The sequence below is a fragment of the Globicephala melas genome, chromosome 16 (genome assembly GCF_963455315.2).
Source record: "Globicephala melas chromosome 16, mGloMel1.2, whole genome shotgun sequence".
NCBI classification, from domain to species: domain Eukaryota; kingdom Metazoa; phylum Chordata; class Mammalia; order Artiodactyla; family Delphinidae; genus Globicephala; species Globicephala melas.
Genome location: NC_083329.1, coordinates 32,822,602 through 32,842,466, shown reverse-complemented (window position 1 = coordinate 32,842,466; position 19,865 = coordinate 32,822,602). Strand labels below are relative to the sequence as shown.

Genomic DNA, 19,865 nt, shown 5'->3' with positions numbered 1-19,865 from the left:
GAATCCGCCTGCCAATGCAGGGGACATGGGTTCGATCCCTAGTCCAGGAAGATGCCACATGCTGCGGAGCAACTAAGCCCGTGCGCCACAACTACTGAGCCTGCGCTCTACAGCCTGTGCGCCACAACTACTGAGCCCACATGCCACAACTACTGAAGCCCGCGCGCCCTAGAGCTTGCACACCACAACTACTGAGGCCACACACTGTAACTACTGAAGCCCATGTGCTCTAGGGCCCATGTGCCACAACTACTGAGCCTGCGTGCTGCAACTACTGAAGCCCGTGCGCCTAGAGCCCATGCTCTGCAACAAGAGAAGCCACCACAATGAGAGGCCTGTGCACTGCAACGAAGAGTAGCCCCCGCTCGCCACAACTAGAGAAAGCCTGCATGCAGCAACGAAGACCCAATGCAGCCAAAAATAAATAAAATTAATTTAAAAAAAATTAAAGTAAGATGTAAAGCGGGAAGGGAAATTTGCCATTACTAATTGGCACTGATAAGAGCTATTTTTACTAGAATAGACATTTACATAACAGAAGATGTGCATCTGCCTCTTTATATGGTAATCCATTTGAAAAAAAAAGCCTATCAATTTCAAACATCATTTGTGAAAGAAGACATCATTCAAAGTGTCAAATCATAATCACTAGAGGCTCTGGATTAGAGTCAGGATAAAACAAGATTCAGTAGCCACCTGTGTTTCATTTTAGACTTTTCATGTCTCAGCTCACAAAGAGTCACCCTTGACTTCAGGGCCCTTTGTAAATTCCACAGCTATCGAGTTTAAATGGTCCAACTGATACTTCATAGATGGAGGACAACTTAGAATTGAATTATTCTTAAAAGAATAATACAGGGCACAATAGTATATTAAAAAGTAATACTATACGTGAATAAGAACCTTCTTCTATAAGTATCTGGAAGGCATACCTTATTTTCTTTGTATCTGGTGAGATCTGCTATGCAGTATTCCTTGAATAATTTATCATAGTATTTCTTTGCAAGTCTCTTCTCCCTAGATTCATTAAAAATATATAAATCTTACATATTTAGAAATTCAACCATTGTTTGCTACTTGGAGGCAATGTCAAATAAATAACGCATATGATATAAACATTAATGTTTTAAAAGAGGTCATTACTTACATGTGCATAGAATATCTGAATATTAACTATTAATAGTGGGTCTCTAGGGAGGGAAGCTGGAAGACTAATAGTCAAAGATGAGAAGGAGACTGACTCTTCACTTTTTACCCTCTGTAATGTTTGAATTTTTAAAACCATTTTCAGGTTTTACGTTTTCCCAAAATATTTTTAAAATTTAAAAAGAAGCGTACTACTAGACAACAAATAATACTGTAAAAATTTTATAAATTATTTTTTAAAGACAAAGTCAAGCAATAAGAAGTCAGTTAAAATTGTAAAAAATTACCAAAAGAATCAAACCAGATTCAATAATCTGAGGCACGGTTTTATGTTCTCGATTCAGAACTGCTCCATGCAGGGGCCAAATGCTTTGGACAGGTGACAAAACAAGAAAACACTCAGGGAGCAGGAGAGATAGGACTATAGCATTTGATGCATTATGTCTCACACGGGTACAATTACCAATTCATGTCCATTTCATCCTCCTCATTCCATAGGAATCTGTGATTTTCTCGTATAATATCCATGTCTACCTTGTCATTTTCCCTGAAATAAAACAATTTTAAATTCAATATGAAAACAAAATTAGTCAAACTTAAGTTAAACAGTGTGTGAGATTTTTGAGCACCTGAGTAAAAATAAGATACACAAAGATAGTTTTATATGTACGTATGTATGTATATTTATAAAAAGTATTTCAGTATTTTCAAAAGGCAGTTATAAAGAGTGCTGCTACAGAAACAAATGGATAAGGAATCCACCCATCTCTAGAGCTGGTTCAATTATATAAAGGGTGCTAAATTACCAAAACTAGGATGAGAAATCTGAATGAACACTAAATGGATAAGGAAGATGAATGAAAATAAGTTTCAGAATCTAAAATAAGTAACACCATCCTATTGTGATCTAATTTTAAAAATATATAAAAAATTTTTTCACACCTCATTTTACTACATCTTCCTAGGAAGACTGAGTAAGGAAGAGAACTGAAGGAGATGATTTTTCAAGATGGTAACAGATTGGGGACAGAAGAAGGGATTGTTGAGAAATACAGGCTAAATTCAGAGGAGAGTTAAGTTTGGGGCTGATGAGCTGGTATGAAGTTTTTTAGGGCACTATCAACTCGGAAAATCGTTAAGTAAAGAGAAAAAACCCACACAAAACCAAGAGGCTCTGACAGAAGAGCTTCAGATATAAGAAGGAATTTCATGTGTGGGAAATATTAGAGTGAGGTCTCTTGTTTGTCCTATCTTTTAAAAAGCAATCCCAAACCTGAGGTCTAAAGAGTTCATTATTTCAAAGATCCTTGTGGGGGGGAAAAAAAATCACTGCATAATCAGGCACGGCACGTGAGTATTCCTCACACAATCCTGTTATTGCCAGAATCAGCAGGCTGCCTGAGGCCTGTTGCCAGAGAAATGGGGTTCATGATGAGTTGCTTAGCTAGAAGCTTCGAATGGCCTCTCCACCTTATAACAACAAAACTGCAATGGAAAGCAGGAGAACATGACAGAATCAGAAGATATAGTAGCTGTGAGTCTTCAAAGATACCCATACCTACCTCCCATTATGTAAAATAAACTTTATGACACTTACCCCAATCGCCTGAAGTCTTCTTTTTTGCCACCATAGTATAAAATATAGTCATTTACAAACTTTGTATGCCTTTGATACTGAAATGCAAAAAATTAAGGATTTTATTTGTTCAGTAGTTGGGTGTCAATGACATATTAGTGAGTAGGGAAAAAAAACATAGTATGAGTCTATTTAGTTTTTTAAAAATATACAAATATATACTATACATGCTTATAAATTAAAAAAAGATCTAAAAGGGTAAATATTAAACTGTTAAGAGTGAACACAGTACAGTAGAGGGGCTTTCACTTCCTACTGAATACTCTATATTGTTTTGAACATTTTCAAGCAATAACTCTCTGGAGAGAAGGACAGCTTCCTATATACAGCCTCACACCACCACTCATTTTATAGTTTCAAATTATAGTTTCCTATAACTATATATTATAGTTATTCCTATAACTATAAATTATAGTTTCCTATAACTATAACAAATTATAGTTTCCAAAGTTAAAGGTGAGGAGTAGAATTTTTCTTCATTATAAAATATAATTTAGCTATTTCAGTAACAATAAAGCCTCCAAAATAGAAGATGCAACTTTTATTATATTAAATCCTAACATGAGGCTTTCAAAAAGAAGTAAATATAAGAGATCACATGAAGCTACAGTCATGTTTTCAGTGCAATACAATGAGACACATGAGCATTTTACTTGTTTTAAAAAGCTCCATGGTACTCTCTCTAGAACGGAACACACACATAACAGAACTGACATAATATTTTCTGTGACTACAGCCTATTATATTAAAGACAAACAGTTATTTAATTGATCACAATGTGTTTGAGCAGAATAGTGAATCAAAACATAATTCTGAAACGAGCAAGAAAGCAATTAACATTTCAGAAAAGAAAAAAGAGAAAAGCCAGATACCCAGAGATCTGGATTCTAGCTCTTGGTCTACCACAAACTGGTCATGTGACACTGGCAAGTCACTTAAATCTTTCAAGAGCTCAAGTCAGCAAACTTTTCCTGTAAATAGTAAATATGCAGGCCATACGGTCTGTTAAAACTACTCGCCTCTGCCACTTTAGCATGGAAGTAGGCACAGATAACACCTAAATGAATGAGCACAGCTGTGTTCCAATAAAACTTTTATTTACAAAAGCAGGTGATAGGTGGGACTTTGCTTCCTGGAAGATGCAGCAAAGATGTACAGTTGATCCCTGAACAGGGTGGATAGAACACCCACCCTCCTCATTGTCCAAAACCTGCACATAATGTATAATCAGCCCTCTGCATCTGTAGATTCAACCAACTGCAGATCATTAGTACTACAGTAAAATAAATACCCATATTTACACAAGTAATATAGTAAAATAAAAATCCTTGTATAAGTGGACCCTCACAGTTCAAACCCTGTGTTGTTCAAGGGTCAACTGCACTTCTCCCTATTCCTCCCACTGAGAACTAAAAACCTTGGAAATTATATATAAAACAAACATAAGAAGACTCTGAAAGGTAGAGAGAAGAAGGCAGACCAGCTACGGACCTCAGGACCCATGGTATGACATGGTGCTGAGTTCCCCACGTTTTCTTTTTGCTTAATAAATGCCAGACTTGGAGGTGAAGAAGCTGGATAGCTGGAAATACCAACAAGCACAGACAAAAGAAGTGCCAACAAAAGTCTGTTCCCTGTAACAAAATAATCAGGAGAGAGGCAGCCTAACAGGAAAGATAACTTTTAGGCAGTAACTACTCTATTCCAGCCAAACACTCCAGAAAATCTATGGCCCCACCTCCAGCCATGCAAGAAAAGGGGATCTAGACTTTCACCCTCACCAGGCTGTAACTAGATGCCCCAACACCCCCAACTGAGTGGTGTGATAGAAGGAGGAGCAGATGTTGAAATACTAAAGGAGCAGTGGCAGATGAGATCCATGGGAAAGCTAAGCTATTGGGTTAGGAGATAAGAGGAATAAATAAATTGGTGACAAGAGAACTTCTATAACTTAAAGAAAAGGATCAGGAACAATAAAGTGAAAGTGGTGACTACAGGATAGTGGGTATATCTAATTGACATCGTCTCCTTCTCCCTATCCTGACTGCAGTAATAAATACCCAGAAATACTTTCACTCTCCAATATTCCCAACAGTAATATGGATGGCCAGTGGTAGCGGCTTGTGTAATAAGCCAGTCTTACCAAAAAGTTAAGCTGAGAGATGGCTATCACAGGGAAACAAGGTATAACTTAAAGACAGCCCCAATTCATGCCTGAAAGCTGAAGCCACAGTAGGCCTGAGACAGTCCACAAACAGACCTATTATTTTTTTTTCATTTTTATTTTTTCTAACATCTTTATTGGAATATAATTGCTTTACAATGCTGTGTTAGTTTCTTCTGTATAACAAAGTGAATAAGCTATATGTATACATATATCCCCATATCTCTTCCCTCTTGCATCTCCCTCCTGCCCTCCCTAACCCACTCCTCTAGGTGGTCACAAAGCCCCGAGCTGATCTCCCTGGGCTGAGGCTGCTTCCCACTAGCTACCTATTTTACACTTGGTAGTGTATATTTGTCCATGACACTCTCTCACTTCGTTCCAGCTTAACCTTCCCCCTCCTCGTGTCCTCAAGTCCATTCTCTAGTCTGTGTCTTTATTCCTGTCCTGCCCCTACATTCATCAGAACCTTTTTTTTTTAGATTCCATATATATGTGTTAGCATACAGTATTTTTCTCTTTCTTACTTCACTCTGGATGACAGACTCTAGGTCCATCCACCTCACTACAAATAACTCAATTTCATTTCTTTTTATGGCTGAGTAATATTCCATTGTATATATGGGACACATCTTCTTTATCCATTCATCTGTCAATGGACACTTAGGTTGCTTCCATGTCCTGGCTATTGTAAATAGTGCTGCAATGAACATTGTGGTACATGACTTTTTGAATTATGGTTTTCTCAGGGCATATGCTCAGTAGTGGGATTGCTGGGTCATATGGTAATTCTATTTTTAGTTTTTTAAGGAACCTCCATGGTGGCTGTATTAATTTACATTCCCACCAACAGTGCAAGAGGGTTCCCTTTTCTCCACACTCTCTCCAGCATTTATTGTCTGTAGATTTTTTGATGATGGCCATTCTGACCAGTGCGAGGTGATACCTCATTGTGGTTTTGATTTGCATTTCTCTAATGATCAAACAGACCTATTATTAAACACAGTTTTACAAAGACATTAAATAGCCAAGAACCAGGTAGGAAAAGAGTAAGAGTTAAAATGAGACTGAAGATAATAGTATAAAAATGAGAAATATTGACAGCTTGACAAAAATGGATTGGAAAAAATATCTGCAAGTACATGGACTTTGTAAACCTATTTATAGAAGATTAGTAATATGTTTTTTATTATTTTTTGCCTCTAAATCTTTCTTGTATATTAGTAAAAGAGAATTGTACTCAGAAGTATATATGGCAAAATTCCATATGAATAAACACTTATCTTTAAATATAAAATTTATGTCTATTTGACTTCACAAGATTTTATGAAATAAAATAGATTTAAAAAGTTGTATTAGTCACAAAATCTAGAAATATAAAAGGATACAGCATCCATAGCTATGAGATGAAACCTTCTATTTCTTGCTTCTTCCCTGTTAAGAAAAATTTTATTTCAAGCAAATTCAAATGTCTATATTTAATTAATATAATCAAATCACCAACATCTCGAACCAAAAAAAAGTAATGTACATTGAAGTACCATACCTATCCAGCAATTCTGCTGCAACTTGCTTATGGACCACCTTTCCATGTTTTTCTTTCTGAAATGGCTTTTTGAGCAGTAAATCATCTTCAACTGTCCTGGTTTGTTAAGAAGAAAAATTATTAGAAGAGTTCATTTTTCTCAGTGTTTCCTATTTCTTTATTATTCTCATAATTGGAACACGTTTTAAAGAATTCAACTCTTAAAGACTCACTGATCTTCAATGAGATATTTTACATCTCCTTTAACAGCTTAATTAATATCTTGACTTTATTTAATACCTATAAAATGGAGAAGACGAGACTAACAAATGCATGGGTTCTGGTGTCACACCACCTGGGGTCCTTGGTTCAAATTTTGGCTCTGTCATTCATTATCTTTATCTTAAATTACTTAATCTTTTTGTGCCACAATTTCCTTGTTTGCAAAGTAGAGATAACAAAGCTTTCAGTAACTGATAACGGAAAAAGAAGGGCTGATTATAGATGATATAGACTTTAGGTGATCAGCCCTAGTTACTTAAATAGATATAATCCTAGAGCACACAAGACTATCCAACTAGATTGGCTCAAATTCTATTCTTACAAAGTAATATTTTTGAATGAAAAACCTTGAAAATGTAAAGCATTTTAATTTCATTTTATTACATAAAAATGTAATTCATTATATAATTATTTCTATTCTTTTGGTTATCCATGAAGACTGAGTACCCAACAAAAATGTTCAACCCCAATTGGTATGCTTATATATTGTTTTCAGTGTCAAATAATAAACCAATTTTTATAAGTTTGGTTAATCTGAATCAGTCAACCACTCCTAAGTTAATGGATAAAATCAAGTTTCTAAGCACTGAAGGCTGAAAACAATGCCCCTCCCTAAACACAGCTACTCCACCAAAATCTGGCCTCCTTTGTAAGGTTCAGGCTTTATCTGCTAAGAGTTCTTACCTCTTCCATTAAATAAAGACTTCCATGAACTCCTTCCTCTGGCCACTTAGTCTGCTCATTCACAAAATCCTAAGAATTGTGCTGCATCACAATCTCATCCTCCACAGTATCCTCATTTTGCAGTCAAGTACTAGCAAAGGGACAATCAACCAAGCCCCTTCTTAGCTATGACAGTTGCAAGTAGAGTCCTTGACAGTTGAATGAAAAATAGATGCAACAGAGAAATCTAAGAACTTTAACTGATTTCCTTTTTTTCCTTATGCGTCCCTTTCCATAAATCCCTTCACAGCATAAACATTACTTTCTTATCTTTTACATAACTGTTCTCAAATTTTTGAGTCAATCATTATAGTTTAATAAACAAAAATTCATTCAGTAGAGCATCGCTGTCTTCACATGTAAACACAATGCCAAAACTTTAAATATTATTTATACCTCATCTCAATTTAGAAAGGATCGGAAGCAGAGATCAATAAAAAATTACTTACTTTTTTTTCCTTTTGCTAGATTCTCCACAGTGTTCATCATCACTAAAATCAGAGTCATAGCCTCCATGACCATGCATCTGTAAAGGAGTATAGTCAGGAGTATAAATTGCCCACAGTTCAGGAAACAGAATAGTTCAAAAATAAGTTATCTTTAAAAGCCACAATAGTTTTAAAGGATTGTGCTGGGCATATCAGGGGTTATCTAGCCATCTAAAACTTTCAATCACTTTGAAGTAACAAACTTACCCTTCAGAAAATGAATCAATGTTTTTCACTTTAATTACCAACAAGGGAGATTACTCTTTGACCTTTCCATGTAAAACCAGGTCTAGAAGCTGCCATGTCACTGCATACAAGGTTCAGCAATGCTTTACTTTTATTTGATTCAGAGTAATAATGGTTGCTGGTATTTATCAACTTTGTTCCAGACATTATGCTAGGTTCTTTACAAACACTGCTTCTAATTCTGCAAGTTAGGAACTACTACCTTCATTTTAGAGATAAAGAAATCAAGGACAAAGTTAAGTAAATCAATTATACAGAGCAAATATGTAGCTAAGCAGATCTACTTGATTCTTAAGCCCATGATCTCAACTACTACAAACTGACTCTCTGGAATAGGCTAACATTTTGATTACTGTATTCCATTAGACTTAATGGATTTGTGAACAGTACGATCAACTGATAAAAATTTTCCTTAAAAAAAAAAATAAAAAAATAAAAAAAATAAAAAAAATAAAAAAATTTTCCTATCTTCTTTCAAGATTTCCTTTTTCTTTGAAACAGTTTCTTCAAGGTAAACCACCTTGTCCTTTGTTCTAGATAACTTTATCTTGTTTCTATTCATTTTGAAATCAAAATTCTTAGAAATACTGAAAGATCTCAATTGTCACTCAGTTGTGTTAGAAAGCAGCTCCTGGTTTCAGCATTACATAGAATTTGGGATATACATTAATGGCGGATGGATGGATTATTTGACTATATCTGCTAAATAAGGTGGCTACATCAAACAATCTTTAAATCCTATGAGTCTGTGATCTTCATAATTCCATTTTCAAACTTACGTGTATGGGTGCATATCTCTCTTCCCTGCCCCACTCGAGAGAGGCGGGCCCCAGCCAAGGTTGAGGCGAAGGTTTAGGCCACTTTCAACTCTACTCTCACTAAGTCACACCTGAATCGCACACCTTTTTATCATGTTAACTCCTTGCTTCCGCTGTTTTATCACATCTGTTCAAACCATACCAGCCTCTCACACCTTGTCTTATGTCCTCACTTTCTTCACATTCTGATGGGGGACAACCACTGTGGGGAGCTTAGAGATAAGTTCTGGGGTCACCCTGACAGAATGCAAACGCTGGCTCTGCACGTTTCATGTCTTTCTTTGGGCATGCTCCTTAACCTCTAGGAGCCTGTTTCCCCCTCCATAAAGGGAGGCTAATGAAAGAAAGTACCGGTCTCACAGAACTGGGCATTAAATGAGTTACCGCGTATAAAGGGTTTTAGAACAACGTCTGGTACAGTACAACCCTCCCAATTTTAACTACTATTACCGTCATGATGTTCCTACACCCTGGGACACCACCTCCTACCCTTGTGCCCCCCGTCTCGTTTTTTTCTCGTCCATCCCATACCCATCTGAATTCAGTAGTTGCATTAAAAAGTTCTCACTCACTTCAGGCTACGAATCAACTGACAGGAACCAAGAGAAATTCGAGAAGGGAGACGCGGGGTGTCTTCTGAATCTGCCATCAAAAAAAAAAAACAAAAATCAACTAGTAGCATATGAGAAACAAGTTTCGAGATCTTTCTCCCCGACCCCAAGCACCCAAGGCCCTTCTCACACACCCCTTCCCCTCCTCTGCCAAGTGCTCCCGCTGAGTCGTTGTTCCCTCCTCTGCCCGCGTCTGCAGCGACAACCCACGGCCTGAGCGAGCTGCTGCGGCACCAGACCCGTCGCCCCGGCTGCGTAGCCTAACCACAGTCGCCGCCACTGCCAGAGCCACAACGGCCGCCGCCGCCCGCTCCCCGCCTCTCCCTACGGGTCCCAGCTCTGCGCTGCTTCCGGTTCGGCTCGGCCGCGCGTCTCACTTAAATGACACCGTTCCCGGGCGCGCCGACTTTGTGTTACAGCCCAAACAGCCCCGGAAAACGAAGGCCGCGGGAGAACAGGGCCGGAAGGGAAGGTGGAGGCTCCCAGCTTTACCAAAGTCGCCGCGCTCGGTTTTTTCCTGGGCCTTCTTCCATTACCCTCTGGGAAGCCCAACATTTAATCTCGTGTGGCACAGCTCATACTAAGCCCACGCCCCTCGTTTGAAATTTTATTTCGTTTTAGAAAAAACCCTGCCTGGATATCACTTGCCGTCCTCTTTCTAGTAACCTTAGAAACGCCTCCTCGGAGCAACCTTGCTGAGCGTCTCAGTCTCCGATCTGCCTCTCCTCCCTCTGCCCCACTCCTCCCAATAAAACAGTTCTCATAATTAGAACAGAAATAGCTTTCCATCGCTTCACCACCCACACAGTAGATGCCATTCCAAATGCAGTGCTGGTGGCAGAGGAGCTCATCGAAGATGCGAGGAGAGGCTGAAGAGGGAATAGGAACGATTTCACAGGGTCGCGAATCCTCTGCAGACAAGTGACTTGGCACAGGTGAAAAGAGATCCACAATAGTTACTAAAAAAAAAAAAAAAAAAAAAAAAGAAAGAAAGAAAAGAAAAAGAAAGAAGGAAAGAAAAAAAATGCAGGCAGGAAAAGTTAAATTATTTTAAGCTCTGCCGGGTTCTCCCTGTGTTTTACCTTTTCTAAATTATGATGCCCCATTCTGCTTTACAGCCTAGTTACTGGGTTCGTGTCGTGTCTCCCTCCAGCTGATGCTATTCATCTTTGCTTCCTCCTCGGTACCCAACACGGTTCCCTGGAAATCAAAAGCGCTAATTAAATATTTGTTGAATTGAACTGGCACGCCACTGACTTTCACAGCGGGCTCATTTTAGTGAAAACCTTAGCACGTAACACTCATTTTACATCTTTTGCACCAAACAGTAGATAAAAATATCTACCAGTTCAAGCCCTCCTTCTATCCCTGACAGTAAATTACAGATACAACCTGCTTTACCCAATGCAGTAAATATGATCTTTAAAAATCTGTAAGTTAAATTATTGTAAATTCAATTATTTCAAAATGCAATCAGATTAAACTTCAGTAAAAACGTTTATTAAAATATTTAAAGCAGTAGGAAGCCTCACGATTTAACATTATACTATATTGAATTATTTTGTCAAGCAGTTCCTTTTTTAGTAAATATCTAAAATATCTATTCTGTTCTTTTATTTATTATTGATAAAACCAAACACACTTGTACCTGGTATTCATTTCCTTTCTACCAATATGTGACCTTTAATAGCATTTTCTACCATTCTTAACATATTTTGTCTGTTGCTTCATTTTCCTCTTACAACAAGCCTGTGCTGCATGCAGTGTTATTAGCCCCATTTTGCACGTAAGAAATAGAAGCACAGAACTCAGAGCCACAGGCCTGGTGAGGGTCTAGAAACTGGGAATACTTGATTCTCTACAAGACCCTGTTTTCTCTTTGTGGCTCTCTCTCTGTCAAATTCTTTCTTTTTAAATTTACATATTTGTTTTTATTTTTGGCTGCATTGAGTCTTCGTTTGCTGCGTGCGGGCTTTCTCCAGTTGAGGCTAGCGGGGGCTACTCTTCCTTGCGGTGCACGGACTTCTCATTGCAGTGGCTTCTCTTGTTGCGGAGCAGGGGCTCTAGGCACGTGGGCTTCAGTAGTTGTGGCACACGGGCTCAGTAGTTGTGGTTCGCGGGCTCAAGAGCACAGGCTCAGTAGTTGTGGCGCACGGGCTTCGTTGCTCCACGGCATGTGGGATCTTCCCGGGCAAGGGCTCGAACCCGTGTCCCCTGGCATTAGCAGGCAGATTCTTAACCACTGTGCCACCGGGAAGCCCCAAATTCTTTCTTTCTCTCTCTCTTTTTAACTCACCAACTGTGTGAGAAATAGCTTCTGGTTCTAACATTTTAAGAATTTCAGATCTGTTGCTACCAGATCATTCAGCCAAAGATTTGCATTTCTCCCTTTGAGGCAGCAGTTATTGAAAGAGAGAAAATAGAAAATATATGTTAGGGATAGATCACATGATCAGAACTAAAAACAATTAATACAGGATAGACAACCTACCTGATCAGGAAATATCAAGTTAGCAATTACAGCTCAACAACTATAAAAACTGCAAATATTTATTAGGGGCCTGCTCTGGACAGAGAACTGTCATAATCATCAGGGTTACAAATATGTAAAAGTCACTCCTTACTCTCAAAGGCTGACTAGTAAGAAAGAACGAATATATAGGAAAAAAAAACAATAAAATATTCTATCATATATGAAGTGCCTGGTAAATGGCATGAACCTATGGTTCCCAATCTATAAAATGTTCTATTTTAATGAATATGAAAATTTACATGGGCACCAATGTTATATAACTCAAATAAAGCAACAAAATACTACGATAGGTATGTGGTGGGGGTGAGGGAAGTTGGTCCCCACTCCACGCCATCATCCTCCTCTCACACACACACCCTTATTCCCTGCCACCCTTCCCCCCACCCCCAGAAAAAAAATGCTGCTCTGGGAAACAGCTTAATAAAGAACTCCACTTCAAAATCAGCCTGACCCACAATCAAGTTAGGTCTCTGTCACTTACTAGCTAGGAGATCATGGGCAAGTTTTTCATTGAGTAAGTTTTTATTTCCTCAACTATAAAATGGAGATAATAGTAATAACTATCTCATAGTGGGTTATGAGGTTTAAAACGAAACAATGCAGCTAAAATGCCTAGAATGATGCATAGTTCATAATAAGAATATAATAAATGCTACTTGAGGAAAGTAGCATTTCTTGAGGGAATTCTTGTGATTTAGTTTAAAAATTAACTTCTTCTGGAGTATGGCCTAGAAACAGATCCACACTTATATAATCCTATGATTAATGGCATAGGTTTAAGTATGGACTTCTCAATAAATAGTTCTGAGCCAATTTAATATTACGGTTAAAAAAAAAACAAAAAACCTCAATTGCTAACTTGATTCACACCATACATATTAGTCACCTTCAAAGAAAACACAGGAAAACCTCTTCATGATATTCCATGATCTCTTCATTAGGGCAGGAGAAATTCTCTCAGATAGGACACACAAAAGGCTAACCATAAAGGACAAAAATAAATTACCAACTTTGGTTCATTTAAAAGACTTTATTTAAAAATGAAAAGTTAAGGGGAATTCCCTGGTGGTCCAGTGGTTAGGACTCCATGCTTCCACTGCAGGGGACACGGGTTCGATGCCTGGTCAGGGAACTAAGATCCCACATGCCATGCATCGTGGCCAAAAAAAAAGAAAAAAATTTAAGTCACAGAGTGGGAGAAAATATTACAGTAGACACATTTATCAAATTGTCAGATTATATGAAGAACTTTAAAAATAAGTAAAAGGCAGAAACCCAATAGAAAAATTCACTAAAGACTTGAATAGGCAGTTCACAAAAAAGATGTCCAAATAGCCAATGCACATAAAACAAAGGGCTTGTCTTCACTAGTTATCAGAGAAATGAAAATTAAGAACACAATGCACACCATTACACACCTACGAGAATGGCTAACTGGAAAAGACAGACTTAGTGCTGATGGAGATGTCGTATGACTATAACTATTATATACTGCTGATGGGAGTGTAAATTGGTACAATCACCTTGAAAAAGGTGTTCAGCAGTATCTGCTAATGCTGAATGTGGGTATATTCTATGTCTCATATATTCCACTCCTCAGAATACCTTCAACAGAAAAGTGAACATATATTCATCAAAAGACCTGAATTAGAAAGCACTAGCACTATTTATAAGTCAAAAACTGGAAGCAACCCAAATGTTCAGCAGCATTAGAATAGTTAAATAAATTACGACTTATTCACACAATGGAATACTATACAGCAATAAAAACAGACAAACTACAACTACATGCATTAGCACAGATGAATCTCATCAATGTAAGGCTGAACAAAAGAAGCATTGTATATGCAAAAGAATACATATGACACAATCCTATTCATATAAAAGATAAAAGGAAAAGTAATCTATCTGTGACAAGTCAGGATAATGATTTCCCTGATGGGTATAGAGGAGGTGACTGGAAGGGGGCACGAGGCCGTGGCGGGACGGGGCTTCTGGGGAAATGTTTCTTGACCCTGGCATTCACTACATGAGTGGTTCATTTCTACCTATGATTTGTGTACTTTTATGTATGTATGCTGTGCTTCAATAAAGAATTTACATTTACAAAATTTAACGGTTCCTAGAGTTTTTATAACTTTGACTCTAATTGATCAATGGAAGTGTTGGTGATTAAAGCGATTTCAGGCATGGCAGAATAAGTTAGGGAGTAGATAGGTGGGATTTCCTGGGGTCTCAGAATTCATGCCACATAAATGCTTGCATAGCCAAAGACAAATTTCCTGTAGGCACCAAGATGGAGGCAGACGGGGGCTCTGTAAGTGCTGAGAAAGACCCTAGTCAGCACCCAAAGGACTGACATTGCCCAGGCTTTGAACACTTGGCACGGTCAGCTGTACTTCCTGTACATTTATAAGCCAGGATCTGGCAGAAGGCAGCTCCACAACCTCTGTAGTACAGCTCAGCCCATGAACAGAGACACAATCTAATTGTTATCTTTTGCGATCTGGTCAGCGGTTGGTCACTCGCTTGTGTAAGTGCCTGGAAGAGGCAGCCAGAGCACGAACACTGTGGTTGGATGGACGTTGAGAAGCAAAGTAGAGAGACAGCAATATACCAGTTAGCCAAATGAACTGACTGTCATTTCTAGGCCTGCTCCCAGGAGGCGAGATCAGAGACAGGATGTCTATAAAACGCCTCTCTGAGGCAGTGGTGGAGAAGGAGCCTTGTGATTGAGAGATAGGGAGACACTTACCGGGTCAATGAGATGAGAAGCAGAGACCAGGAATACTAAATGTCACCGGAAAACTGATGCACTTATTTTTTGTCATATAATATCTGTGGGTATCAAGATTTCAGGCCTCATTCAGGAAACTGCAAAGTAGGGAGACATTATAATAATGAAAGATGTTGGCTGCTGTAACTCTGGATCCTTCTTCAAGGGCTGGCTGGGCCTATAATCATGGAAAAGACATAATTCCCCCCATTGAGGCTATAGAGGAGGAAAGAAAACCTCTATCTTTCTAAGTTCTTCTGGCTGGTCTAAGAATTAAATTGACATGAGACAGATTACCAGGAGAAAGTCAAATTTAATTACATATGTACAAGGTTTCATAAGAATACATATCACACGACTTCACAGTTTGTGAACACGAATTAACTGTGTAGAGAGTGTGTTGTATAGTCAAGTGAAACGTCCAGTGAAGTAGGTCTGTTGTGTATTTAAGGATACATATTATTATGTGGTCAGGCAACCAGATGTAAATAGTAAGCAATTTTCCTCAATGATCCCTGAATTAACATATTCTCTGAAACTAAAACCTCTTTGACTAGCTGTTCTGATACTGAAGGTGATAACTGACAGTTGGAAATGGAAACACTTAAACACAGAGGGATAAGCTAAATGACTGAATAGGCTCTGAGGAACAGTGGTAAACAGGAGATGGAGGGCCATATAAAAGCAACAGCACCCAAAGTAATACCGGGATCCATAAATGGAACTTTCTCAATGGCATACTTTATTGTCAGGAATTTTGTTCAATAGTATAGGAGGCATACAATAGAAATGCAATCCATTTTTCTAGAGAAGGTGGCAATCTGGATTTTTAGATTCAATATTCTGATTTTTAATATTGGCATCCAATTCAAGTTTAAAAATCAAAGCAAAACACCCTTTGGGCCAAAGCGCTTCTGTGAGCTGAATTCAGCCCATGGGATGCAGATTTCCAAGGGGTAATCCTTCGACCTCAGGACTGCACTTCGGCGGTGGTGGTTTGCAGCAGAGGTTCTGAGCCTGTTTGGGATGCATTCTTGAGAATAAAACAGACTCCTGGTAAGTCAGGCATGGACACTCATTCAAGGAAGGAATCAAAAGACTTAAATAAACACTCGGGAAAGGGGGCTTACAGCAAGGGGTAATCTGTAAGTCCCTGGAGAGGAATATCTATGCCAACTGAGAGGCCCAGGGTGTCACCCCGACTGGGGGCATGGAACTCACATCCCAGCACACAGTGACAATGCTGAATTTTGCCTGAGCCCTTTGCTCCTGGAAAACAGGGCCAATTAAAGGAATTTCCCAGATTTTGTGATCTGGAAGAGAGCTTATTGCAAAGAACCACTCTTTCCCATATGACTTAAATAAGCCTCAGATGCCCCCTGTTTAACCTATGACAAAGCTACACATAGACCCCCACAAATTCCCATTCTTTGCCTTATAAATGATGAACTGAACTGCTCATCCCTACTGATCAACTGGATCGAAATGCTTGTTAACCAAACTTTGGTTGAGCTGCTTTCCTCCCTCCAAGCCCCTGAACATTGGCCCATTATCAGCCTGAGCCAGCATACAGAGAACAGACTGGGCTCAGCATAAAATATTCTCTGATCTACAGTCTGATCGTGCCACACTTTCATTCAAATTTCCCACATTTGGTTCTTTCCAGCCCTGTGTGCCTCTCTATTAAAATAAGACCAAAAAGCAAACAAAAAAACCCTGTATTTGCATGACCCTGGAGACCCCTGCAGGTTCTCCCTGTTGCAATTGTCCTCCCTCCTTCCTTATCACAATAGTCCCTCTAGGCCCCCTTGCAAAATTTTTTTGAAAAACGTCTCTCCCAGCTAAGTCAAGATTTGTTTTTTGTTTGATCATGTCCTTATGCATCCTGTATTAAATATTTTGCACAATTTCTGACAATAAAGTGTGCTGTTTAAAATACTGTTTATGGGGCTTCCCTGGTGGCGCAGTGGTTGAGAGTCCGCCTGCCGATGCAGGGGACACGGGTTCGTGTCCCGGTCCGGGAAGATCCCACATGCCGCGGAGCGGCTGGGCCCGTGAGCCATGGCCGCTGAGCCTGTGCATCTGGAGCCTGTGCTCCGCAACAGGAGAGGCCACAACAGTGAGAGGCCTGCGTACCGCAAAAATAAATAAATAAATAAAAATAAAATATTGTTTATGAACAGAATTATTAGCTGGTGAATGATGCCCTCTCACAGCACAAGAATTAAGCAGCCACTGAAGTGACCCCAAGTCACTGGGCAGTGAGACGCTAGACGTCAGGAGTAAGGTCTCTAGTCTGTCTTGTCTTCCATGATACCACACTCAAGTTTTTCCTCATCTTCAGCCTATGCCTTCATAGGCTCTGATGTTCTGCAGGGTTGGGGCTGGGTGTTCTTCTCTCCCTACTCTGTCAGCCATTCCCATGGCTCAGAGGACCATCTACATGCTTATGTGCCCCCAGTTTATATCTTTTTAATGGCTTAATAATATTCATCATAGCTATCTATCTATCTATCTATATCACATTTTGTTTATCCATTCATCTGTTGACAGACATGGGTCATTTTTACCTTTTGGCTACTGTGAGTAATAATGCTATGAACACTGGTATACAAATATCTGTTCGAGTCCCCTGCTTTCAATTCTTTTGATATATCCTAGGAGTAGAATTATTGGGTCATATGGGAGTTCTCTGCTTAATCTTTGAGAAACCACCAATCTGTTTGCCACAACAGCTACCATTTAATATTCCTACCTTCTCCACATCCTCACCAACACGTTATTCCCCCCCCTTTTTTCTTTTCTCTTTTTATAGCCATCCTAATCGGTATGAAGTGGTATCTCATTGTAGTTTTGATTTGATTTCCCTAATGACTAATGATATTGAGCATCTTTTCATGTGCTTATTCACCATTTAATACCTTCTTTGGAGAACTGTCTATTTAAGTCCTTTGCTTAGTTTTGAATTGGGTTTTTTGTGTTTTTTTTGTTGAGTTTTAATTCTTTATAGATTCCAGATATTCATCTCTTTTCAGATAAACAATTTGCAGATATTTTCTCCATCCTATAAGTTGTCTTTTCACTTTCTTGAGAGTATTTTTTGATGCACAAAAGTTCTTGATTTTGATAAAATCCAATTTAAAAAGATAATTTTTTTAAAAGGCTAAAATCATGACTCTTGTACACATATAAAATTACTGCACATCAGAGATTTTTACTTAGCTAATTCATGAGGCAAGCAGCAAGATGTTACCCCCCCAGTTCAAAGGAGAATTTAGAGAACACACATATATAGGCAATCAGGAAAGTTAATATGAATTTACAAATGGATGCAAAACTGATCAATACCCACAGGGCAGTAATCAATTGCACCTCCACTAGACAAAATGCATTTGTGTCCCTATTGACGTGACTCATTTGTATTGCTATCAGTTTTATACAACTTAAAAAGTTGTATAAAATAGCTCAAAGACAATGAAAGTCTCATAACTTGATTGGGTGCTAGACAGGATACCTAGTAATCCATTTTCCTTTTTCAAAGTCTTCCATAAATTTTCCTGATGCCACCCCAGGCCACTCCCAGCATTATCCCGGCAGTGAGGTGAGCAAGCTGCTCTCCAACTGCCTCCAGTCTTTCAGCACTGGGATAGCTGCGGGGGGCAGTTAGTTCAGTTCAAGGACTAGTCATTAAGGGCCAGGTGGTGGAGGTGTAGCTATCCAGCCACTCCTGCTACAAACACTGAATATTTACTGTGAGCCAGCATTATGCTACAAGCACAGTGGGGAACAAGGCTGAATAGTCTCTGTCCTCTTGAGCTTTACTGTCCAAACAGGGACAGCAAGAACAAATGAATAAACAAGTAGGATAATTACAAACTGTGAAAAATGCAATGAAGGAAAACTGCTGCCATCACAGAGAATCACCCAGAGGGGCCTACGTAAGCAGGGTGGTCAGGACTGATCTCTCGGAAGAGAACATTGAAGCTGATACTTGAAAGATGAAGAGAAGCCAGCCATTCCGAGTGTGGAGTGTGGCAGGAAGCCAGCCAAGTAGCTGCTCTGCAGTCTGTCCTCACCCTCTGCACTTTTAGGACAGGTCTGCAGCAGCCGCAATTACTGTTTACCGCTGCCCTGGTGTGCAGGAGGCCGGAAAGGCCAAAGCCTGCCCTCCCAGCTGCCTTTGAGTCTCAGGTTCAAAAATTTTCAAGGGTAAGAGAAGGAGCCCTCCCAAACCAACTCACCCTCCTTCCTCTTTGGTCCCAGTTTTCCTCTAAATACCCGCTACCTGCTAAGTGAAGCCTGAAATGTCAACATGTAAACAACAGTTGAACCCGGAAAAAGAGAAAAACGGCTTTAACAATGCAAATGAGTGGGAGAATTAACACATTAGTGTGACTGTGTAAAATAATCAGCTCTTTTGCTGAACTGATTTGATCAGAAAGTTGCAAAACACAGGGATCTTCCAGGCAAGAGGAAAGTCCAAGGGTGGTGTGGGGCAACGCGGCACCAGGATCAATGGCACCTGCCTCACCTTTTTGTCCAGGGTCTGGGCAATAGGTCATCACTGTTCCAAAATCATGTCGTGCTGCTCCATGACTCTCACCAGGATGCTGGCACACGAAGGGCAAGGTTGGGAACCATCTGCCCAAGTTGGAGCGCTGCAAGTGAACGGGCTCCTAGGGACAGGCAGGAGAGGAAGGAGAAGGCAGAGGGCAGAGTTTGGGGCATTGATCTGGGTAGGAGAGGAAGCAGGAGATTGAGAACAGCAGACTAGGAGAGCCCACAGAGCCAGAGAAAAATGTTGTATCATAGCAACCGAGGGAAGTGTTTAAAGAAAGGAAGTGGCCCATTATGTCAATACAGAGGGACTGTTTCTCAGAATGTATGTGCCTCTGGGAATACCCACCTCAGAAGCAC

General features: G+C 39.5%; 1 protein-coding gene across 8 annotated transcripts in view; it reads right to left on the bottom strand.

The window, feature by feature from the left end:
• Positions 1 to 19,597, bottom strand: part of LOC115857803 (protein FRA10AC1) — a 62,026-nt gene extending 42,429 nt beyond the window's left edge. For 4 of the 8 annotated variants that reach the window (XR_009559320.2, XR_009559321.2, XR_009559322.2 and 1 more), the window contains exons 1-8: positions 9,774 to 10,160; positions 9,601 to 9,670; positions 7,926 to 8,002; positions 6,493 to 6,588; positions 6,335 to 6,380; positions 2,744 to 2,820; positions 1,610 to 1,693; positions 933 to 1,017 (exon numbers count right to left, since the gene is read on the bottom strand). Coding sequence is in view for 5 of the 8 variants with exons in the window: in XM_030865130.3 (XP_030720990.1) it covers positions 933 to 1,017; positions 1,610 to 1,693; positions 2,744 to 2,820; positions 6,335 to 6,380; positions 6,493 to 6,588; positions 7,926 to 8,002 (465 nt within the window). In the remaining 3 variants the exon portion in view is untranslated. Of the gene's footprint in view, positions 1 to 932; positions 1,018 to 1,609; positions 1,694 to 2,743; positions 2,821 to 6,334; positions 6,381 to 6,492; positions 6,589 to 7,925; positions 8,003 to 9,600; positions 9,671 to 9,773; positions 10,161 to 10,443; positions 10,599 to 10,721; positions 11,113 to 11,935; positions 12,028 to 14,927; positions 15,047 to 19,479 lie in introns of those variants that run through there. The other 4 variants (XM_060286288.2, XM_070043876.1, XM_060286290.2 and 1 more) reach the window with 4 other exon arrangements.
• Positions 19,598 to 19,865: the final 268 nt, after the last annotated feature.